Source organism: Urocampus carinirostris, chromosome 5 (assembly GCF_059441175.1).
Source record: "Urocampus carinirostris isolate Australia breed hairy pipefish chromosome 5, RoL_Ucar_1.0, whole genome shotgun sequence".
NCBI classification, from domain to species: domain Eukaryota; kingdom Metazoa; phylum Chordata; class Actinopteri; order Syngnathiformes; family Syngnathidae; genus Urocampus; species Urocampus carinirostris.
This window is the reverse complement of record NC_142353.1, coordinates 17,013,159-17,038,845: the sequence shown is the minus strand read 5'-3', so window position 1 is coordinate 17,038,845 and position 25,687 is coordinate 17,013,159. Positions and strand designations below refer to the sequence as shown.

The following is a 25,687-nucleotide window of genomic DNA, read 5'->3' as shown; positions in this document are numbered from 1 at the left end:
GCAATAAGGGGCGGCATTCGCTCAGGAGGTAGAGCACTCGTCTTGGGATCAAGAGATCGCAGTTCGAATCCCGGCTCCTCCGTGTTACATGTCGAAGTGTCCTTGGGTAAGACACTGAACCCCTAATGCCCCCAATAAGCAGGTTAGTGCCTTACATGGCTGCACGGCCGCTATTGAGAAATGTGAAGCACACTGTAAAGCGCTTTGGGAAGTTTTGACTTGAAAAGCGTTATATAAATGCAGATCATTTCATTTCATAAAATATTGGAATTTTGTAATTTCCAGAATAAATATAACCATGATTCTGACCTAATTTTAAGTAATGCTCCGAATCTCTTTTTAGCAAAGATTGTTGATGCTTATCATTTGCTTACAATCATAGACTAAACATAATGTACTAATTGAAGTAAGGCTGAAAACTGGTTGTCATAGGTCACATAAACAAAAATACCAGGTACCTTTGATTTGTGGAGACAATATGTGGTAAAATGCTCCAGGTAACAGCTATGGTTCATGTCTTGCACACCAAACAGAGCCAGCGGACGAAGCCGCAGTGCAGCCAAAAGAGCATCTTGATCTTGGGTACACACTGCATGATTTACCTGCCTTATTGCTGCTTGGGCTGAAGATAGAAAATCAGTGTTTATAACTTACGAATGATTTACCAACAACAGAAAAAGTTGATATGCGTATTATATATATATATATATATATATATATATATATATATATATATATATATATATATATATATATATATGGCACTGAACGCTTACAAATGGCTAACCAATGTGGATGGTTTGTTCTTACTGTTGATAAAGTCAATGCAGTTTTGGATCTCCTGCTGTGTCAGCAACTCCTCATATACATCTCTTTCCTCGGTATTAGCTGTGGAGTTCTATGGACAAGTACAAAAAAGGCTTTTTTTCTTAAAGTATAGGCTGTCATGTTGGTTAAAAACGTTTTGAGTCAATATGTTGAGGTGAATTGGGACTGGACAAGGGACATGAAGCGAAAGTGTTAATATTTAGTGAGGTAATGCTGACAATGCAGCAGCTGGAATGTGCTGGCAAGGCTCATGGAGCGAGTCATTGCGGGTAACGCGTTTTCTGGGCTACTATAGTAGAATCTGTTCAACATCACGATTGGAAACATCTGCTGAGAACTCTTGAAAGTAGAGATACTCTCGAGTATGGCCCGAGGCAAGAAAAACGTTTTATAGAATATTTTAATGGATAATAGGAAGGGGAAAACACTAAAAAGGCACTCCACCCAAAAAAAAAAAAGATAAAAAACACTTTTTTTTTTGCAAATTATGGATTATTAGGCGCACTCACAAAATTCTGGCCAACTTGGGTGTTTTGGGTGCACTTGATAGTCTGAAAAGAATAGTACTTCCAAGAACTATTAAGGACACTCAGTTTTGATAGCGGTCAATCAGCAAAAACAAACTATAAGTGAAGAGGTTCCCAATTAACGAGAATGAAGTTTGCAACATGAGGAAGCTGATTTTTTGCTTTAACATTTAAAAAAAAAACATTTGTTTTGGTGGACAGATGTAAACCAAATAGTGCCTTAGCCTTCTGGCAGTAAAATTAGGAAGAAAATATTGAATGAATTGATACAATTTCACCATCACAATTAATAACTCCTACCCTGCCAGAAGACTGTTGAAGTTTGCGCAACTTGGCCTGGCTCAATGTATCCTGATAGTCTTGCATCAAAACTTCCTGTGCGTTTCTCAGCATGGCATTTGGATTTGCAAGGGCTGACATGGTCACTGATGCCTGCCCCCTGTCTATTGCCTCATTGATGGCAAACACAGCAGCATGCACTAAAAACGAAAGCAACACACAATATTTAATTTAGATAAAAATGCACCTGAAATCTAAGAAATCTAAGAGGTAAATGACTTACATGCTGCTTCATCCACAGAGAGTTCATTAGCAAGGATTCCGCCGATCTTACTAAAAGCTGGCATTTGAATGCCGTACTTGTCCAGTTCACTCCTCATGTTACTAATCTCTTCGTCTGGGAGGCAAAAGTCGTTGTTTAACATTAAAGTAAAAAGTACACCAATACTAGCACAGGGGCGAGGCCAAGACTTGGGGTAGAAAAATAAAAACATAAAATAAAACTACTTATGTGGTACCTGTAAAGTTCACTTTCCCCAGTAAGTCCTGGATCTGTGGTGCAATGCCTAGTTTATACAAGTACAAGCTGAAACAAAACAACAACCAGTGTAAGATTAGTTAAAAAAAAAAACTTCAGTAATCACTCAAAGCTTATGACAATCTTAAGCTACAAACAATAATGACTCCAACTACAAGATTTGTATGCGTTTCCTCGATTAACAAAGATTATGTCTGGCTATTTAGTTTAAACTGCCTACCAATAACACAATACGCCACAGGGAGGGAGTGTTGGCTCAGGATTTAACAAGCAGTGTGACAAAAGCTTGCTCTGTCGTCTATTGGTCAGTTACTTCAACAGGTAGGTGCCAGAAAAGCGCATCAAACTTTCATGGCCCTGCAGGTACTAGATACACGAAGTCTTAATTAATTATAGATGATTAAGGTAGGCTTGGCAGAGCAAGGTTTCTCTGCACTTTGGTCACTGACTGTTTGCAAACGTAATATGGCCTCTATCCTTGACACATGGTCAGGCAGAGCTTACTTCATTTTGATAAACAGAAAAACAGCTGACCAGCTAAAATAACAGCAGTTTGAAGGATTTCAACACACTCAGGTGATCAATTGATCAACTGTTTAGAGAAACATGCCCCCAAATGATCTCAACATCTATGTGTTCCCTTCACATTGTAAGACCTGCTTTATTGTATATAAAGTAAGTTTCATATTATTGCTGAGTGATATTCTCCCATATTTTTATGCACAGAACAAGATCTGCTCCGGTAAAGCTGCGTGCGCACTTTAACCAGGAAAAGAAGCAGCCTTGTGGAGCTCTTTTTATGTAGCAGGAAGAAATAATTTTTGCGTGCAATAATTGAGAAAGAAACCAACTTTCAAAAAGGATTTGACAGAAACATTACAACACAGAGCAATTGCTCAAAATATCTGTCCTGTTCAGCTAATGGACAGGGAGATACAATTGACTTTTGGTGCATTCGTATCTACTGTAAAAGAAATAGCAGCTCCATGGTACCCCTAAAACTTCTAATGAAAACCTCAGAACCATTGTGTCTACATTACGACAACAAATCTGTACAAAGCACAATTATGAATTGTTCTATATTTTCTCTAGCGTGCAATCCCACATATGACGGGTGAAATAATCCTATTCATTTATCTGCCTATATCTGAAAACCTGTCGACGAGTTACGTTTTAATCCATTCCAACATTCCCTTAATGACAAATACCACTATGTTGGCGGTCAAAGCAACATTTCTCAATCAAACAGCAACAATGGACAATCAAACACAGAATATACAGGTATGTGATCACATAAGCCTTCAACACCAGTTTACAAAGATTTTCTCCCCATGACTCAACGGATAGACTAAACGATCAGAAAAAAAAGCTATCCCTTAACCCAGTGGTCCCCAAAAACTAGGCCAGAGACCGGTACAAAAGAGAAAAGGTCAACTGCAGTCCACAACATCATGTTATAAAGATAGTAAACAGACTAGATTATTGCAGTTCAGGGATCCATGGATTCCCTACGTCGAGAACACGACAAGACCACAAAACAGACTTATCGCGAGGGTCTGTTTATTTATCAAGTTTGTATTTTGGTTTATTTGGCACGCAACTCGACGTGACATTTTGCGTTAAATGTTATTATAGCAGCCAAAATATTGAAACATATCAACACAGTGGATTTCAGCTTAGTATGATTGTTGTTATTTATGAAAAATTACAAATATATGTGAGAGGAAATGTACCTTTTTTCCTGCTTCTTACATTCTACTTTATTTAAAAAACAAAACAAGCCATATAGCTTGTAAATGGACCATACTAACTAGAATTACAAACGTGACCTAAAGCATATTCACTGAAGTAGCGCTCTGGAAAGTTTGTTTTCCCATGAGTGAAAACCACTTCATGGAAGGCGTGGCAGTTTGAACAGCTTTTCTTGTCTTTGCATAAAGGATCATAGTGTTCTGTAAACTGTATTTTCATTGCCTTATTAGTTTCTCAAAGTAAACTGCCATATTGGTCGCACATGAAATTCTTACCTTAGTGCGTGAATACAATATACCACCTTGGGCATGTTTTTGCGATCATACACATCTGTCGTTTCTGGATAAAATATCTGGGGGAAAAGATAACAGTTATCAATACGTTATTTAAAATTAAAAAGCAGGATGGAGGGTTTCAGAGACAGACATTATTCCATTGTGTGGTAACCAGTTTTAAGTAATCAGCTAATGCCAACAGCTCAAACAACTAAAGGGCAAACATACAACTTAAAATTCATACATTAATTGTATTTGTTATTGTTACACATTGTGTTTACGGTAGCTGGCTGAAAAACTGTCATGCCATTTGTCAAAATAAAATCCAAGAACTATAACAAGACAAATTATGTTTTGCATCAACATTTGTCACGGACGTACCAAATCTCATGCATTTGTGTTGTAGCGGCGATGGGAATTTGACAAAATGTTGCCATTCTTTTCTTTATCTGACATTCCTTTGGACTTGGAATGACATGAGATGATCTAACAAACATGTCTTTCCCCAAAGGTGTGGTGGCTTAATCTACGTGCCAGTATTTGAAAGTCTAGAGAATTGTTTGTCAGTATCCTCCCTTTACCTTTGGTAGACCAACTGACTCCATGGCCCTTAGCCACTGAACTGTGTTGTCTGTGTGTCGGAAATGCAGTCCTTTACTCTGAAAGGGGGGAAGAAATGGGGAAAATATGGAACTACAGAAATGAAACACTCAAATTCTAAAACACTACCATACTTTTACCATACATTGTATCGAGCCTGATCTCTGTCGTAAATCCTTTTTACAGTGACCATCTTGGGGGCAAAGAAGTTGGCAAGTTTGCCAAGGTAGACACCATTTCTGAGTCCCTCCTCTAGTTCTGTTGTAGGGGGTAGGTCCTCATCCAGGCAAGCTTCCATCCACCTAACAACACATCAAGTGATTTTAAATAAACCACAGAGATGTTCACCTTTTGTCTGAACTTATTACATAATATTTGTTTTATTGACAGTTTTACTGCTGCTAATGAGCCTGTTTAATTTGTTATTATATTAGTAATTTATTATTTGCCTCTCCATAAAAATGGGTAGACGTTTATTTGCGAATTTGCATCTACAGTGGATAATTGGTTTTAGATTTATTTTTCAACTTTTGTATTAAACTAGAGTATGTTGAATAAAAAGTGTATATTTCATTTTACCCATTCTTAGTGTATTAATTATTTGCCACATAATTAAATCAACGCCATGCTGAATTTAAGAAAAAAATCTAAAATTATTAGATTATTCGACTACCATAATTGCTTTAAAGGTGTGACTCGTAGACTATCAAAATCGTCGTCAGTTCTAGCCCTGGTTCAGTAGTATTTACATATCAATTTGAAATCAAGAAGACATAGCATTATGGCCTACTGGCACCAATTTCTCCCCAATGTAGACTAAACCTTATGCTGAACTGAAAGAGTTCCATCATTTTTTTTTGAGTGGATCCCAAGTTTCCCACTGTGGTTAGCACTCAATATTTGTGAACCGTGTTTAATCTGAGTCGTGAAAAGCGACTATTCCCTAGCACAGGGACCATTTTCTTCAGAAGGTTTTAGTAAATGATTTGTTAAGATTATGAATTTTGCTGGTTTGAAAATCTGTAACACATTATCAGGCTGCCTTGAAGTGACTCCATATTTTAAATTGTAACTCCACCTCTGACCTAATGTATCTCTGCTGCTGGAAATGTCTATTTGTGTGCTTTTACTCAGCTCAAACAAAACATGATTTACCAAAAATTGCAATATGCACAGAGCCTATGTGTCCTGTCCAAGCACTTTTTCTGTGATTTTCCCACACAAATGTATTATGAAAAATTGTGTCAAATATCACATGACCAGACTGGTTAGTCAGTTTCCTGTGTATAACGCAATCGCTAGAAAGACAACCATTTTATAATGACTGCCAAAGGTTAAAACATGAAAAGCTGACATAATTGTAATAAGAATAATGCAGAAAATGATCAGCTAAGTAGCCAGGGAATATTGTATTTTGGTCCCTTCTCTCAGTTAGAATTGACATCAATGGAACTTTGTTCTTGGGCTGTGAATGTCACAGCTCACTCGTTTTCTGGATTCAGTCAAATAACACAAGAGGCCAAAAGGTATTTAGATATTAATTTATACTGACAGCAAAGAAATGGTTGTTTTAAAATGAATTACCCTTATATCCAAAAATGAAGTTTCCCTAAAATAAGCTGTACGAAATTTGGAACTTTGTTACTCTCTGTTGCCATCTGCTGGCTTGAGTCATCACTGCAGCCTTGGTCCGCTCTTTCATGATGCACGTGCAAGTACGTGTATTTTGAAGACTCACTGAGATAAACTCTCCCTTAGGATTTGGGTTAGTGTTTGGACTCATCTATATTCAGGCCTTTTTTTTTTACTTTATCTATTTTTCTGCTACACTGACAAACAAATAACCTGCGGGGCATGATGTCACTCTCCAGCATTCCCCCCAGACCCCATTCCTACAACCTAATGTGTTCTGCCCCAAACAGCTCTCTTAAAAAAAAAGCAGATAGTCGCAGTAGAAAAATAAAGCACCTAACTACGAGAAAACATTTCACTTCAACTTTCTAGGGACACCCCAAACCCCATCTTTTAAAGGTACATTGAATTGTGTTTTTTTTCCCCAAATTCAGGTTCTTTACCAGCAACCATCAAAATAATAATAATAATAATAATTTCCTTTGTATTGTCATTCTTTGTAACAATGTACACAGAACGAAATGTCGATACATCTGACCCGTTGTAGCGAGTCGATGCAGCCGCAGCCAGAGGGCGCCGCCATTATACCAATTAGGTATGTCTCGGTCGAGGCGCGAACCAGCGACCTCCCAGTCTCAAAGCGGGCACACTACCATCTAGGCTACTGAGCTGGTAAAAGTACCATTACCTTAAAAAAGGTGTATACCGTCAGATACCAATACCTGGTCCTCGCAGCACTCGACTTTAATACTAAACCAGAACACCGTTGTTACTTCAGACTGGGGGTGGCACATAAATTTACTCACACTTTAAGTGTACTCAGAATATTTCTAAATCGAAGGGTGGAAACCAAATCATAGACACAGATGACCATAAGAAAACCTTATTACAGTGGAACCTCGGCTTTCGAACGCCTCTCAGTTCGAACAAATCGGTTCTCGACCAAAAATTTTGAGAAAGTCTTGCTTCGCTTTTCGTTCAAAAAAATCGGAGTTTGAACGCCGGTACGCTAGGGGCGATGCTGAGCGGCGTACGAGTGTAGATTGCCCCCACCCCTCGTGAAGAACTGTTGTCACTGCAACGCGCACTCCTTCTCTGCTTTCGTTTTTCAAAAGCGGTGAAGGGAGTGTTTTAACTCCTAATTATGCCTCAGAAGAAGTTTGGTGCAAGCAGCAAAGTTGCTACAGGTGAAAAAAGAGGAGTAGTGCGTACAACTATTGCATTTAAGAAAGAAATAATAGCAAAATATGAAGAAGGTGTGCGAGTTTCCCTTCTTTCAGGAATACAGCATGGCTTCTGCAGACAACCGTCAAGGTAAGAAGTCCTACTCATTATTCTTTTCTTTATCCTTTAACCGCTCACCACTTGTTGTGAAGAACCGGGTGCTAAATGACGTGTAAACGACCTGATTTTTTTATTTTTACACGTTCATGTTAGCGTTATCTTTCGTACGGAAGATTACGCTAACGTGAACGTACGATTAGCCTGGGTTAGCTTCATGTTTACTTTCGTGGTAAACATTTAGGGTGTTGGAACGGATTAAAACAATTTTACATTACTTTTAATGGGAAAAAACGACTTTGGTGATCGTACAAATCGGTTTTCGTACAAAGAAATGGAACGGATTATGGTCGAGAACCGAGGTTCCATTGTATTTGTTTTGACTTCTAAGTATTCCTTTGACCTTTTACAGTATTGATCCATTTAATCGTGGGATGGGTGGGTGTGCTGGATCCCTTAACCAGGGTCAAGTAGCCTGGTAGCACCCATCCCTCTCCAGGCAATTGTAAAAATCCCATTTTAAGAAGCTATATCTTAGTAGCTATATAAAAAAGCAGTGACAGAGGTTGATACAAAATTTTAAAATATAAAAAATGAAAACAATTATCGCATTTTTTGTGTATTACGTGCACTCGTGTATAATACACTCCCCTAATTTTCGATTCAAAATCGGTCTAAAATCATGCTTCATTTTTTCTTAGGTTAAAATAAGCATTGTAAGTGACAAACGTTAGATAATGAGGCCATGATTAAAATAATTTAGTTGTATCATAAACTATGATTACAGTACCAAAATAAACATTTACAATGTATTAATTTAAAGTCCTTAATTTAAAGTCATATTCATCATCAAATACACAAAATATTTTTTCCTCGACTTATTTATATCTTCCAGGAAAACTTTCCATTTTCATTCTCTAACATTCGTCTCTGGTACAGTGAATAAAAATAGTGCGATAGTGATAATTACGATGCTTTTCATATGTTATCTTTATCCCTGTTGGTATAGTGGATAGGAATTGGCGCTCTTACCACCGCGGCCCAGTTTCAATTCTCGTTGCATCCAATGTTATGAGATTTATGTCAGCGCTGTTTTTTAACTGATCAATCATTGAGCAAATACGGTTATATACTACTATAAAACCTGTTGTATACCATGCCCTTAAACTGAGTTCTTTTTTTTTAGGTTAAAAAAAAAAATGTGCGCAATACACGAATAAGTACGGTGTACACTGAAATTTTCTTTGGCGGGAAAAGAATCGAAAGGGGACATCCTTTTGGTGACCATCACTTCCTGCATTTAGAACAATGTAAAGGAAACCTTCTCCCGGAGCACGTCGGCCAAGTTTTATGTTTACAGCTTTTGGAAGAGAGTTTCCTGTCATTGTCCTACTTGTGGCCAACCAGGAGAAACTCAGCAAATGCTCATGTGCCACAAACCTTTTCTTCTCAGTTTCACAACCACAACTAATGGCACTGCACTGAAAACATGCTTGTCACATTGTGTCACCAGTGAGTTATATTGTTTGACATGTACTTGACGAAGAAGGTTGCAGGCAATAATCCAATACAAGGCATTGACGAATAACTCACTTTTTTGTGATGGTGCACGTTATTGTATACATGGGTGACTACTAGCTTTTTAATTTCATAGTGTCAAAAAAAAGCAGCATCAACATTTAAGTTTACACTAAGCAGCATACCGATTTCAGTTTAACAGTTGATAAACTGGCAAATTGTATAAGGGTGACAGAGGCAAATATTTGTATTTGTGAAAAAAAAAAACTCACAGCAAAAAACCTTGTCACAAAAATACCATATATACTACTGTATATAATTGAAAAACAGGCTAATTTACCGATAAATGTACAAACTAGCACAAAATCTGGGTTTGGTTAGTTAAACATAAAACTATTATAGTTTCCATTTTGAGTGATAGGCAACAATTTGAAGTGCAGTATATCGTAGTTTCTGCTCCTTAGTAGAAAAGCTTGTGTAACTGGCACAAAAGTTTTATATTATATATACATACATACATATACACATATGTATTTTATATAGCAAGCTTTATTTCTTCCTTAGTGAAACACAAATTAATAATCGTAATGATAATAAAATCATTATTATTAAGTTAATAGGAGAGCTCGCCTATGTCACTTGCATACATAAGGGTCGATATCTTTGGGGACCTAGTTATTGGTCCATCTAAATGCCGTGACTTATTCTCAAAAACTGCTGTGAACATTGACAAATGTCACATCACACAGAGTGACTCAGTGAAAAATTTAGGTGTCATATTTGACCCCGATCTGTCCTTTCAAAAACATGAAGAAAATTACTAGAACCGCTTTCTTCCATCTTCGCAACATTGCTAAAATTTGTCCTATACTGTCTCAGTCGGATGCGGAAATCATAATTCACGCGTTTGTTACCTCCCGTCTCGATTACTGTAATGCACTACTCTCCGGTCTCCCGAAGGAAGAGTGAATTCACACGCTTTGTTGCAGTTCTTTTATTCCAGGATAAAAATAAAGGAAAAAAAAGGACCGTTTCAAATGCCAACCTAACCCCCCCAAAAATGATAAAAATGAAGAGTTTATTTGAGCTCATCTAAGATAGACACGTACTGTAGGTGCACGTGCCATACAAAGGCTTCAATAATGATTTCAGCTAGAAGATGCAGTCAGCAAGGACAATATTTTTAAGTTACAAAAACACAGTTATTAAAGGTAGTGTCTGTAACGAGGCAAAAATAAGGTTTTAATTGATTTACTTAACAGCTTATGCAACATCATAAAATAGCACACAAATACCAACTTAAATCCAAATGAATACTTCAGCAAGTGCAGTGTTCTCGTTTGCCCGCGTCCCTGCGTCCTAGACGCATCATTTTTGCTGGGGACGCATCGTGTCAAATTAACGTGCGTCCCCGGGACGCAACTTTTTCGACACAAAATTGTCATTATTACCCGATTACTTTTATTTTTAACAAAGATTTACCGCACTCCAAACTTTGTCAGGCAGATCAGCCATTGTTGTTTTGGTCTCGTGGTTCGAGTTTTCGTCTGCACGCCGATCTCGGCAAACGAGATCTCGTTGCTTCGAAATTACGTCATTGTTGTGGTGGTTGTCGTCGAGGGAAGGTGAAAATCAACACAAAATTGGTCATTTCTTTAGTGTCAGTAAGTCAAAACATAATACCGAAAGTGATAACGGCAATAATTCCGGCACGAAAAAACGGCGGAGAAATTCTTCGGAAGATCGCTAGGAAAACACGAGAGGCTAGGAAAACACGTGTGTTGAAGCAAATGACTTGACGAAAGAAAATAAACAAAATAATACTCCTAAGCAAGATAAGGACTTTTCTGCCAAAATCGACTTAATTTTATTCCTGGTTACGCTATAAGAAGGATGATAATAGATTGGACCTTGAGAAGGCATTACAACTGTGGCGTGACAGCAAACCACAAAAAATATATGAACTGAAAAAAATCTGTAGTGATAACTGCTTTCTTTTACCAATTAACTGTGATAATTAAAACTGCATGAATATATTGACTTAATATTTCAGCAATATTATTTTGTATAATTTACAATATTGTGAACTGAAAAATCTGAAGTGATAACTGCTTTGTATTACCAATAAACTGTGATGATTAAAACTGAACGAATATATAGAATTATATATTTGTCGCCGATTTACAATTTCAACCTCGATAACACTAAATTTTGGGGACCCATAGATTTTTGAGCATGCGAGGCCCCGGGACCCACCACTTTTCAGAGATAAAATGAACACTGCAAGTGTCGTGTTACTTTTTTATTTTTAGATGGTGAATTTACGTTTCGGATGTAGCGTTTTTCATAGAATGAAGCTGGGGTCATGATTGTGAATTCTGATATTTTATCATAAAAATGTTTGGGTGCAAATAGTCATTTTTGTGCTTTGCCCAAAAAAAAAAAAAAAGGGGGAAAACAACCACAACAACAAGCGGGTATGCCTGCCTTAACAGAAACTTGTTTGTTTGTTACGTCTTACTTATAACAGTCCATTTTAACGTCATTTTAAATAATTTATAAATCGAAATGAGGATTTATTCAGACTTATTCGTGTCAGAATTGCCACGCCTCAGAGAAATGAACATTTCCCCAGCCCCACTTATAGATATACAGCAAGAACATGGTTTTATGAGCAGTAAACGCGTGTTCACATTTATTTGTAAAAAGCATGACTTTGCTCTTTCGCCAAATGAGTATTGTAAGATTTGACTGCATCGAATTGTGGATTAGTCATTACTATTTTCATACAGTAGTTAGGAGACAATTCACGACACTGGACAGGAGTGGATTCAAAACCTATCAACAGCGACTGCTGAACCTGAACCATAAAGCCTAATCCGTTGCTCTCCCTACTTCATTTAAAAATCCTAAACCAATTTTATACTTTGGCCAGAAAAGAGGAAAATATTTTCTTTTTGAGTGGGTTGCCCAGGTAGTTAGAGAATGAAACTGGTGACCTGGGAGGAAGCAGCTGTTTTCTGATAAGGCCTCTCGGGACCGCAAAGCAAGACTTTAACGAATTTTACTAGGAAGCCCCCCCATAAAACAAAAAATAAATAAAAAGATATACAGATATACAATCAATTAAAAAACAAAGAATAAAGACATGGCCCAAGTGAAAATAAAATGGGTAGTTTCTACACATGGCACAACATATTTTTATTGTTGTGCAAATAGATTAGGTACTTAAAACATTACTACAATCTATATGCTGCACACTAGTGGCTGTTGGATTTGGTGTATGATTTGACTCTCATGATTAGTCAGGGTGTCAAGAACCATTTCCAAAAAGTCAGCAGTGTCTGCTGTAGTGTGTAATCGTCTTATGTGCATATTAATTCGATCTTTACCTGTTCCAACAGCTTCATGCAAGCATCATCATTTAGAACACCTGCAGCTTGCAAGAAACCTTGATCAGATTTTAGTGTTCTAGTTCCTCTTCTGTCTACTTATACCAGCTCAGTAGCCTAGATGGTAAGGCGCCCGCTTTGAGACTGGGAGGTTCGGGTTCGCGCCCCGGCCGAGTCATTCCTAAGACTTAAAAAGTGGTCGGCGGCGCCCTCTCTTGGCTGCGGCTGCATCGGGTCAGATGCAATCGACATTTCGTTCTGTGTACATTGTTACACAGAATGACAATACAAGGAAATTATTATTATATTATTATTATTATTCATATTCATAACCATTTCATATACATTTCTAAGATACAATATTTCAAAATGACATCCCTTTCCATCCACTGGTTGAGATGCCTTGCTTTAGTAATCTTACCGTTTAGCCTCCTCTAAGTGACAGAGGTACTCATAAGCGATGTTCTGCCGCCTCCTCTCGTCCATCTCCTCCGCTGATAGCCTTTCATCATCTTGAATGGCTGGGAGGGGGGAAAAAAAATTGTTGTTCCTAGGGCTGCAACGATGAGTTGTTGTTGCTTTCGCCAAGAATCAATAATAAAAACAGTCAACAATGAATTCCATTGTAAACTATTGTCCCAAAGACTATTTTTTCCAGCAGCGTGAGGCATCTTACAGGATTAGGATCTACCGAGTTGCTCATGCGCCATTGAGTCTGTCTCGAGCAAAAACATACAGTATGTCACGTGTCACAGTAGGATTCAGTTAACATTCGAGCGAATATGGTTTTGATGACATGGATTGTATATTTTATACAAATATATTTCACAATAAAAGAAAGCTTGAGCATTATGTAAGACTGTGTCCAACAAACGTATTTGAAATTAAATGCATGCAATCCAAAGAACAAACAGTCAGTTGTTAAAATGTTAAAAACAACATACGTCACTTAACTACCTAAAGTTTCTGTAAAATGTGTCTAAAATCTCAATCCAAGATGTACCCAAAGTAAATTAAATGCTGTTCTGGAAGATATGCGTATTTCAGTGACTGGTGACAAAGTGAAGACAAAGTGAAGACACAGTCCGACGAACCGCCGGATCGTTAAGGGGTTAGAACCGTTTGTTATCGAACTGTTCGTTATGTTATCTTTTTACAGATTTTGCAGTTGACCATTGAATGTAGTTCACAAAATGCACATATTTCTTTAATTTACTGTTCTACTGCTGCTAATGAGCCCGTTCTTTGTTTATTCGAATCAAGTCAAGTCGTGTTTATTTGTATAGCCCTTGATCACAAGGAATCTCAAAGGGCTGCTTTGGCTGTCACTACAAAATGGATAGAGGTTTATTAATGGATTTATGTCCCTCCTGAAGGGGCAACTTGCCAAATTGGTTAAGATAGGACAATTTTATTTATTTTTTGCAAAAATCTGCATTGTGTAATGTGTATTTTTCATCGTACCAATTTTTCTTGTGTTCACTATCATTTGCCACCTAATCAAAACAACTTCATTCTAAATGTAAGAAAATAACAATTATCCGATTATTCAACTAAATGTTTCTTTAGTCTGGGACTAGTCGACTATTAAAATGGTCATTGGTTGCAGCTAAAGATTTTTTTATGTCCACTGTGAGTGACTTCATTTTTTAATATGAGCCAAGTCTCTAGATGACACAAACAGTATGCCTAAAAAAATAGACCACAAAAAACAGACAATGATTTCTTAAAAAGCCAGTTTCCCATGACTATACCTATTTTTCAGAACAAACCTGTGGGCTTGTCATGTTTCTTTTTCCACTTTGGGATAACTAATATCCCCTGGAATCATTTTTTATGGACAGTGCATAAAGTATCAGTGCAGAATTGCATCAGTGTTTGCAACAGTACACTATTTTTTTCCTTGCTCATCATGAAGGGAAACAAGTTAATACTGCTCCCTGCTCACGACCAAGTTTTTTTCTTAGTAATTATAAAGTATCAAAACACATATCCAGAAAAAATACAAAAGTAGCAAATAAAATATTACAAAGAAATAGAAGACTGCCAAGGTCATTTGTTTTAAAGTGTTCCCACTGCTTTGTAATGATCATGAGAATTCAACTTCATGCCGCGCTCTGGTGAACGGATGAGCAGAAGACACAAAATAGACGTACCCAAATGGCCTTATTGACAAGTGACTTCTGCTGAGACGTGGCCTTTACCTGCAGCTTAATGACTTCACCCCTTCAACATGTCTTGCAGTGGCCTAATCCAATCATGTCGTTATTTCCGGATGAGTGAAGGCCTATTTGTATGCGTTGACCAATCCCCCCAACTGTTGGAGCTTCTTAAATGATAAGTAATTTTACATTGAGGTTAAAAATGCAGATTTAATCACCATGATTTGATCTCATGGATGTTTTGATTGTTCTGTGCAAACACTTAATTTTGCCATGTGATGCATAAGCGTATATTGGTTGTGTACTCACTACTACAGGTCAAACTAATTGTCTGTTTTACCTGAAATAATTGTAATCACATTACACTTAGAGCTAGACACAGTAGCTGTTTATAATGCAATGAATGAGGGAATGAATGAGTGTATTAATGAGTGTATGAATCAATAAATTCCTTTTGAATGTGCAGTAGTGTAATAGATTTTGGAAAAAGAACATTGAATTTACATTTGTTAAATGTTGGAATTATCCCTAACTGCTGCTTTCCCCTCCAAGTCTGTTTAAATTGGTACTTTAAAAAACAATGCAATATAGTAATAATCTATTTTAATGTAATAAATCCTTAAATGTACTTAATCCACAAAACGTTAACCGAAACATAGCAAAGGATGACCGGTAGTCAAATCTAAGCAATACGTCATCCCACTGGAAAGGATGTGGGCATTGTGGCGCGGCAGGCTGTCAGGGCAAAGCTAAAAAGGCCTCCTGCTGCAACTTCCACCACGTTTGGCCAACTTGAAATGGGGAAAGTCCGCGTTTGGGTTTGAAATCTCAAATATTATGCCAGTCTTGGCTAGTGGGTATGAACCAAGGGCCTAGTTTTGGCATGCATGAGGTGTCTCAACAAATAGAGCAATTAATGTTTTGTCCCCACCAAAATTATGTGATCACTTAAAAAAGTGTGCTATGTCCCCACCAATGCCTAGATCAAACCTTGGAATGAAGTGCATAAAATACTTTATGAGGGGGAGAATGCAAAAAGACCTAAAAGACTCTTTCCTGTAATATTATATAGCAGAACCCTCTATTAAAAGTCAAGGTATATTAGTGACAAGTATGTTCCCCTAGTACAGTGGTTAGCACATTCGCCCAACACGTGAGCGGTATCAGGTCCGAGACCGGGTGGAAACATATGTCGGCCAGGAGAGGGATGGGCGCCACCAGACTGTACTTGCCAAAGACACACCACAGGTAATGATGCCCTTACAACCCTAGTGGTTAAGGGGAACCAACCAACCAACAGGCAACCCTTTCCCACCAGCATCAAGTGTGAAACCAAAACCTTTAGAACATCATGGAACATAGCTGGTTTCACAAAGTCCAGAGAAGGTTCAAGTAAAGCTACATCACTCAAACCATCCTGACTAATGTGCACACTTCCTGTACTTTTGTACTAAGCGATATATTTAACCCACAGGATGAGGTCTGCCTGCTTTTGTGTACAAATCATCACGGGACTTAAATTATTGGCTCTAAGGTGTTGACTCGTGTCGTTTTTCAGCTATGGTGTCTCAACTAAGTGGGTGTGTATCAGTTAAGCAAAAATTATTTATAATTTTAAGATACATGAGCCAATAATTATTAACTGTTGGTCTGTATTGCACGGTTGGCTTAACTCCCAGCGGATCATGCAAACTTTCACAGGGAACTTTTGGATAGCTCAAGGCTTCGCTTGTGTTGGTTAAACTAACATTTGTGCAGTTTCCCTGCAGGCTCGCCTCCCCTAGCTAGCTTGTATGCAAACCAGCACCGACCTGATGACACAATTGATTGGTCTTATCGCCTCAAACGTGCACTTTGCCCTTATGTTTACCCATTCGGACAAGACAACTAAAGTAAGACTCGACTAGGAAGCCTTGCGATGTGTTGATTTGATTTTAACACATTGACAGTGCAACAGTTAATGTTTAAACGAGTGAGAACGAACCTTATGTTGTGGACTGCAGAACAGTTGATATGGTGAATAAAGATTATGGAGAAGTAGTTTATTTAGTCCATTTGCTTTTTTTGTGTTTTAACTCACCATATTTGATAGTTTGGGATTATTATTGGATGCAGGCACACCTCCGGGTGCAGGAGGAGGCAGGCGCTCAACCACCTGCCGCTCATCAAGCTGACGCAGACACCTCACCAAAATTAAGTTTGATAAATCGTAATTCCAAATGAAAAATCCCACTTACTTCCATAACGTGGTTTATGAAGAGCAGATGTTTCTTCATGGTTCATCCTGCCTCGTTTCCTCCGCCAAACAGTCTACGTGTCTTAGCCCACAACTTCTTTTCAAGCTAGCGTCCAAACGCACACTAAGGTGTGCCAGTCAATGAACTCAAAGCCAGCTAAACGAGAGCTATCTATTTATACATTAAAAAAAGAAAACAAAATAAAGTCCAGGCAAAGAAAAAAAGTCGTTAGAATGTTCCCTTGTGACTAGCAGTCCCCATAGTGTGCTCCTCTTTTGTGACTGCTCCACGAAGTGACTATGATGTTGAAAGTAACGTTAAAGGTTCAGACACATGGAAGCGCGCAAACTTTGGCGATAGCGTCTTTGCGCCATCTGCTGGCTAAATTGGAATATTGTGTAACGTTCAAAGCCTTGGCATAAATAAAGGGAACAGTGGAACTCATTCCAGATGATGATTACGACGAAAAGTAGATCTTTGTTGAATTCAATCAAGTAAAAACTAATTTAAGTGTATTGAATTTAAATTTCCTCAGATGTTGTTAGTATATTTTTTAAGATGAAGATGAAGTTACACCTACATTGGAACCCAACTGTGTGTAAAAATGTTCTAAGATTTATACATGATCGAAAACCTAATACGCAACAAAACGACCGAAACGCACTCACACACAAAACTACATCTTTTCACCTGTCCTTTCTTCATTTTTAACATTTTAATAGTTTGAGGCCCCCCACCTTAATATGAAATGGAAAGGGACGGTGTGAGTTTTTTTTTACCATTAGATTTTGCTGTTTTGTGTTGCGTGACTGAAAACGAGTGCTACAAAGCACGAGGAAGAATAAGAACTACAGAGACTCAAAGTGACCAGACTGCATCTCATTTTATGTTGAAAAGAAGAGAAATTAGAGATGACAAGAAAAAAGAAGCATGAGGTGGGTGAAAAAATAAGAAATGATTAGTAAAAAGCGAAATGAGAAAGAAAAAAAGAAAAGACAACAATTAAAAAAGAGGAAAAAATGTAAATTGAAAGACAAAAAGAAATAAAAGAAAAAGGAAGATAAAGGGGGAAGGGAAATAAATAAGTAGAAAAAATAGCATAAAGCATTTTTGTTTATGTATTGTTTATCTATTTTTGTTTTTCTTGTTTTCCCCCACATCTCCTTTTCTTGCATATTTTTTCTTTCCTTTTTTGCTTTCTTATTCCCTCATTTTCTTTTTCTCTTTTTTTTAAATTATATTTTCTTTTCCTTCTCCTTCTGTTTTTTTTCTTACTTTTAAAGTCTGCATACAAAATAAGAAGAAAAGGGGCGCAGTTTGGTCACTTTTGAGTCTCCATAGTTTGTATTCTTCCTTGTACCTTGTAAGGTTTATTTTTGGTTGCATTGACTACACAATACAGCGACATCTAGTGGGCAAATATCACACTCTGTCCCTGTAAGGACCGTGGAATGTTGTTATCAGAGCTTTTTTCTTGCAAAACCCCCTAATGCCCAACATCACCCAAATATTAGTTTCAGTGACCACTAACTCAGTTTGAGACCCCTGTTTTAACTGATGAGGCTTGCAACTATCCAAAGTAGCCACTAGACGGCAGTGTTTGTTAATAGGAATCAGAATGGTGTTTCGTGTATTTTTGGGTCCCAAATTATGTCGTTCGGTGAGGTTGTAGTCTGGTGGGGCAAAATCAGATTTGCAAATAAAATAACTTACATCTTATTCATCATTTGGTTAGCAAATCAATAAATAAATACATATACATTAGCATAGGAAAAATCAAATATTGTTATGCCTTTACCTATAAAACACCATTTTTGCGATGCATTATTTTTTCATTGCATTACTGTTACGATAAACTTACCACGTAGGTCAGTCTCCAAGCAGTACCTTGTTATTATTTGAGTATTGATCCGAACATTCTTTTTTTAATCTTATTTTTTTCTTAAAGGGACAGTATTTCATATGTAGTGCCTCCTAATGGTAGAAAAAAAGTTAATTCAGTTAAAAAAAGCTGATTTCAATGCTAGGAAAATGTATGTTAACTATACCAATGGCAGAACGGCAGCGCAGTGGTTAGTGCGTGTGGAGTTTGCATGTTCTCCCCGTGCTTGTGTAGGTTTCCTGCAGGCACTCCGGTTTCCTCCCACATTCCAAAAACATGCATGTCAGGTTCATTGGCCGGTCCGACTTGTCCCTAGGTGTGAATAAGGGAGTGAGTTGTCCATCTCTGTGTGCCCCGCGACTGGCTGGCACTCAGTTTAGAGTGCCCCCTGCCCACTGCCGAAGATAGCTGGGATGGGCCCTCGAGACCCTACTGACGATAAGCTGCGCAGAGAATGGATGGATGGATGGATGGATCATACCAATGTTAATTTTTATCCCAAAAACATCTTAAGTTGAGACATTTGTATATATTTTTCATGCCATGCCATGTTTTTCTGGAATCTTGCTGCTACGCTGTGCTCTGTGGCACTGCTTTTCTTTCGTGTTAGAACACAGGTCGATTTAGTGGTCAAATATTACACACCGGGGCTTTCAGTCTTTTATTACATCTTTATCTTGGTCTGCCACGTTAAACGTCGTTGTAACAATGCTTACAACTATGTTATCAATGGCAATAAAGACAATTCTATCCAAATATAACAAACCCTGTTTAGTGTCAGTTTAAAAGATCGATAGGTACAGATAGATTTACAAATAAATGAACCCGAATTGTAATTATAATTTAATTGGAAGAGCAAGAAAGCAATATATAAACCCTAGGTTAGAAAAAAAAGTTTCAATGTCTTAACTTAAGTGCTGCTCCTTTTGAATAAATGTATCAATGAATAACAGTGGTGGGCCATCTCTGCTGGCTTAACATAACCAGATATCATTATCATAATTTTAACAGAAGTCAATGTCACCTTTAATGAATTTTTTCAAAGTTCAAAATCTCGTTTGCCTCGAAAAAGACTTTGCAAATCAGGTGATACAATACTGTAATTTTTATACTGTATGTTGGCCTGGAGAGGGATGGGCTCCACTAGGCTGTACTTGCCCAACACACACCACAGGATATGGTTCTCCTACGACTCCAGTGGTTAAGGGATCCAACCAACCAACCAACCAACCAACCAACCAACCAACCAACCAACCAACCAACCAACCAACCAACCAACCAACCAACCAACCAACCAACCAACCAACCAACCAACCAACCAACCAGTTCATAACTATCCTTAGTATTTGTAATTTTCATTGTATACTTTATCCATTTGATTAAACTCCTCCCAGTAGTTTTAGGTCAGAGTTTTTATCAGATTTCAGCTAGCCTGTGTTGTCAGTTGGTATTAAAGCTGCCGAAGGCCTTCCGAATCAACAGTATTGGCGTCTGGGCACTGTAAGTGAATGGCATATGTAACTGACGGATAGTTGTAACAGCCAATCCGATCCAGAGATGGCGACAGTAAGGCCAGTTAATAGGCTTCATGTTTAACATAACAGGAAGCAAAATGATGGTATCAAACACTGTTGAACTTAATTAAGAAGGAGTGGCATGTACCTATTTAGTATTGCTTACGTGAGTTAAGCAAAGGCAGCGCTATGCAGATGCACTTAGCCACGCCACAGTTTTTTTTTCTAAATGTTATGAATGTGTCATGTTGAAAATTTTAACCCAATATGGCTGAATGAGATGACAACAAAGATTTGGTCACACAAAGCCATTTTAATGCAGACCTTTCAAGAGAAGCAATAATAGTCTGTAGTTTGCAATAGTCTGTGGTCTGTGCAGCCCTTTGAGACTCTTTGTGATTAAGGGCTATACTAATAAACATGACTTCACCCGACTATAATAAAATACAGGATTCCAGCATTTGAAAAAGGTCCCTGGCCTTATGTTGCTATAATCTTTAATATCATATCTGTGGATGTTGAAGGGATGGGGGGTAATAAGAGGGAGGGATTGGCTCAAGATAGAAAGTGTCATTTCCAAGAGAACACATTTTTATTGTATACATTTTCAAAAAAACCACGGACTGCATTTCCACCCTTTTCACTTCTTAACACAATTTCAGACTTCAAAACGGTAACTTGCAGCAATGACACAGCTTTATTTTCCACACACGTTTGATTGCCTCCATGACATGAATGGATTAGATTGACAAGATTGATACATTCACATTTTTCTTCAACATAGATCTCAATATTGCCATTGTTTTTGTCAAGAGATAAAACAATATATATTTTAAAAGATTTCTTTTTAACATGCAAGTACACGCGCACACACAAATGGCATGGGAGTGGGCAAAATTGGCAGTCGTATTAAGTTTTGAAGCCTAGGACTCACAATGAAGAACATTTAGGCACACAGCGCAATCACATTTGTTCATACACAATAATCCCACGCCCACACTAGTATCAGCATTATGTACATTATTTACACTCTGGAAACCACAAAGCTACATACTGTTAATGATAAGCACACGCATGCATGTTTACACACTCCATCACGCTCGCACACGTAAACGGAACAATTGACACGATAAATACCCAGATACAAGGGGGGGCTTATTACTTAAAATAATTTATTTCCAACCAGGTGACTGCCATTAAAATATCCATTACATTAAATATTTTGTTCTGTTATGTTGGAGCCATGATGGAGCAGCAGCACATTTATGTAGATTAGGTATCCTTATATGTGAAATAATACTTAAAATGTAATCTTATAATGCAGGGCGCATTTTAAAAGCCAGGTATCGGCAACCTTTTTTAACCTGAGAGCTATTTTTTCACTGATTAGCGCGAAGAGCCACCAGTTTTAAATGCATTTGTTTAAATAGATACTTATGTTATTACTATGTGGTAACAATGTTATTGATATCCTATGACTGGGTTGTAATTATTAGAAGTAGAGTTAACTACAGTGGACCACTAAAACTGTGTTTTTGAAGACACTGATCATGTCAATTATTTCTCATGCCGGTTAGAAATTAAATTTCCTAGGAAATTACTATGACCCACCATTGGTGAGCTATTTTCAGAACGTGTTCACGGGCTACTGAGTGGCTTAGATGAGGCTTCCGGGTGCCTGCGAACAGCACATTGGAGACCCCTGTTAAAAGCGATTTTTCAAAGTGTGAAAAGTTGGTATTGGCTAACATAGTTTAGTCATGTGTGGTGTCCAAAAATAAAACAAAATGCCTTTTGTTATCTTAAATTATTTAGTATGGGATTTTTTTCTGAAAAAAAGGACATCACACTTGAGTATTTAGCAGTACAGAGACCCCAAAATGGGAAGGTTGGTAAGTTTGATTGAGACTGTTAAAACAAAGACAATTTAAATAGCTTTTTCTTTTACATTTAATCAAATTAAAGTTTATTTTTTTATATAATTTTGAGTTTTTGTTCGTAAAACCCTTGTAGAAGGGTGTTCCTTTATCAAGACTGACCCGTTTGTTATAAAATTATGCAAATAGAAATGTATTAAGCTATATTACTGTTTTTGTTCAGGATAAGTTATTGTACATTTGTCACATTGTTGTTTGTTATTATTTTTTTGCGTTAAACGTCTCGAATCCGGCCTGTTGGATAATTTCATCTGGCTCGCCTAAAATTTCTGAGTATGTCAAATAAAAAAGCTAGCCTCAAGGTCATTTCTATCAAAAGTGATGATTATTTTTTAACGAAATTCAAACCATGGTCAGTGTTAAGTTTGCATAATGTGGTGAGTTGGTTCAGGTGTAAAACTGCATTCACTCAACTGTTAAAATAAACCAGTAAAAACATTAAATCCTAAACATGAAAATGTTTTCCCCCAATGTTTTGGACTAAATGTTGTGTTTAGAAAATATCCCTTGTCACCTGTCATTATAATATGTAGGATAGGTTACTAATAAAGGCTGAATGATAAAACGTAATACTGAAAAAAGCTTAGCATTTGAGGTTGGGATTGTTTTATTGATCCGGCTTGCCTCAGAACAGAAAGTCTGGATCCAGTCTAAGAGACAAATTGAGTTTGAAATCCCTGGCCTGCGTTATATTGTAAAATGTCAATTTTTCAAAAGGTGTTTTTTTTCTCAACAAAAATAGAAATATGGCTCTTATCTATATTTATATCTAAAGAACTACCATGTATGGGGTTAACCAAATTAAAATTGACTCTACATAAACTATTTAGCATGGTTTTGAACTACAGGAAATTGTTAACTATAGGTAAACTGCTCCGGTTTAGGAGAGGCACATTTAAAAAGGCATTCATCAGTTCAATATTTGATTTTGGATTACAATTGTATTTTTCTACTGCAAGCGTAACTAGCAAAACCAGAGGAAGAGCTGAGAGAAAACTTTTAGTTTCAATGTATGGCTCGAGCATTCCGATGGCACAGACTTGAAATTCTATTTTCTGTTTAAAACTGCAATGTTGTAGGGACAAGATAGACAATATTGTTTGAACCACGAAATTCATAGGAAATGCAAAGGGCCTCCGTGGTACATCCTACAGGTACTTTGGAGAAGTCTCAGGCCAAGTACGTAAGCAAATGTTGGGTCCAGTCTAAGGTAAAAACCCGTCTTCGTGTATTTTTACGTCGCACCTGTCTGCATTTGTCTGACCATCTGCAAGACGTTGGCTGTTTGCAGGAAAAGCAGCTGCTGGCATCTGCGTAGTGTGTCCGCTCTGTCTGATGATCTATTCCCTGCGTTATCACACAGCAGCTTGGAAGAGCTCATTACAGCTTGTTTTGCACTTTTCTCCCCATCTGGCTCTCCTTAATAAGACTATTAATATTGAAAGCCTTGAGTTTAGGCGATGCCAAAGATGCTGGCTGGAACTGGGCTTCCTCCATTGACAATATGAAACCCAAGATTTCAGTAGGAAGCTTGTCAATAAACTCAGCCTTGTTTGGCAACATTTTCACATAAAACATTCTGTAAATTACAAATTACCGTAATTTCCGGACTATAAACCGCAACTTTTGTCAATTGTTTCAACCTTGCGGCGTATGCAGAGATGCGCCTAATCTTTGTATTTTTTCTGCTATCAAGGAAGATGCAAGTAACAACCAACTATAAACACCATAGAAGAAGACGAGTTAATTTTGTTGCTGCTGTGTTTTTTGCTGTGTTAATTGTGTTGCCTGCGACTGGCTGGCCACCAGTTCTGGGTGTCCCCTGGCCACTGCCCGAAGGTGGCTGGGATTGGCTGCATCACCCTCTGTGACCCTAGTGTAGATAAGCAGTGCAGAAAATGGATGGATGGACTGTGTTTCGGGCAGCACCGCAGCTGAGTGGTGAGTGTGTCCGCGGCACAGTTCTGAGGTTATGGATTCAAATCCAGCTGCCAGCCTTCCTGTGCAGACTTTGCATGTTCATCACGTGCTTGCGTGGATTTACTCCGGGCACTTTGGTTTCCTCCCATATCCCCAAAACATGCATGTCAGGTTAATTGGCCGGTCCGTAGGTGTGAATGAGCGATTTAGTTGCCTGTCTCTAGTTGTCTGTTTGCCCTACAACTGGCTGGCAACCAGTTCAGGGTGTCCCCCCATCCCCAGGCTGAGATGGCCTCCAGCACCACCGCAACCCTACTGAGGATATGCGGTGCAGATAATAGATGGACAGATGGATGGATTGTGTTGCTGTATCTCAGTGCCTTTTCCCCAAGTGTATTTGTAATTAAAACTTTGAAAACTCTTTCTGTGTACCGTGTTTCGTTATAAATATCTCATGTTTCAACGTCGGCATATGTGGCTTATAGTTAACTGCAGGTTATGTATATATAAAATGTTTTTTTTCTTTTAAAAATTGGGTGCGGCTTATAGTCAGGTGCGAGTTTTAGTCCGGAAATTACGGTTACTGCTGGGCATGCTGAAATTCAAAGGTTGTATCACAGTGACATCACATTAGGACATTCGCCCGAGTATCAGGCAACCGGAGGGCGACCAGTCCTCCGCCTACTAAAACCGAAGACGCCATCAAGATGGGGATGGCCTTTGTGATCCCGACCAGAGAACCAAAAATCAGGTTCCCCAGTACTGCAGCCATCTTACACAGCGCATTGCAGAATCCAAAGCCTGTTCCTCTGCAGACAAGATTAGGGAGAAGAGAAATAAAATATTGAAAAAGAATCAGTAAGTTAACTTCCATTGGTGGATTTTGTGTGATCATCGTGATTACTGACCATAAGCGATTGTGATTTTAGTTATATTATGAGTTAGATAAGGGGTACTAAACATTTTTTTGTGACATTCACCCTGTGAAATTTCTTTTTCGGTGTTTCAGCCTAATGTTTCACATTTTCGGGTTTTCAGTTTAGGCCCCAAATTTTAATTTCGGTGCATCCCTTATCAATAGTAATTACCTTGGGTGCACATTCCCTATTGAGAAACACAGTGTTTGACATAAAGGCAATCACTTGGAAAAGCACATACCTTTGCAGTGGATGTACTAAATTAACAATAAGCAATTTCATTTTTCATTGTTTATTTTTGTGTGCATTTTAAATATTCAGGGTCACTTTTTACACCGGCAATGAAGCATAAAAATACTTATATAGAAATATTAACTACATATGCTTCCAAAATAACCTAGTTGTCTTGGTGACATTATAAATCGAATGCTTGCTTTGTCTATTGTAAAACAATGAAAAATTCTTCCTTTGGGTACATTGCAAGGACTCATTTCAA

The 25,687-nt window shown here is 37.9% G+C and overlaps 2 protein-coding genes across 3 annotated transcripts in view; both read right to left on the bottom strand.

The window, feature by feature from the left end:
* The window catches only part of iqgap2 (IQ motif containing GTPase activating protein 2), a 36,670-nt gene extending 19,336 nt beyond the window's left edge, over window positions 1–17,334 (bottom strand). For both annotated transcript variants that reach the window (XM_088336009.1, XM_088336010.1), the window contains exons 1-10: window positions 17,022–17,334; window positions 13,044–13,143; window positions 4,945–5,101; window positions 4,781–4,858; window positions 4,200–4,276; window positions 2,153–2,220; window positions 1,918–2,031; window positions 1,656–1,834; window positions 811–898; window positions 459–622 (exon numbers count right to left, since the gene is read on the bottom strand). In XM_088336009.1, the coding sequence (XP_088192135.1) occupies window positions 459–622; window positions 811–898; window positions 1,656–1,834; window positions 1,918–2,031; window positions 2,153–2,220; window positions 4,200–4,276; window positions 4,781–4,858; window positions 4,945–5,101; window positions 13,044–13,143; window positions 17,022–17,067 (1,071 nt within the window). In that variant the 5' untranslated portion in view covers window positions 17,068–17,334. The remainder of the gene's footprint in view (window positions 1–458; window positions 623–810; window positions 899–1,655; window positions 1,835–1,917; window positions 2,032–2,152; window positions 2,221–4,199; window positions 4,277–4,780; window positions 4,859–4,944; window positions 5,102–13,043; window positions 13,144–17,021) is intronic.
* A 3,656-nt stretch (window positions 17,335–20,990) lies between these two features.
* Window positions 20,991–25,687, bottom strand: part of sv2ca (synaptic vesicle glycoprotein 2Ca) — a 60,118-nt gene continuing 55,421 nt past the window's right edge. Inside the window, exon 13 of the mRNA XM_088336008.1 lies at window positions 20,991–25,083. Within this exon, the coding sequence (XP_088192134.1) occupies window positions 24,900–25,083 (184 nt within the window). The 3' untranslated portion in view covers window positions 20,991–24,899. The remainder of the gene's footprint in view (window positions 25,084–25,687) is intronic.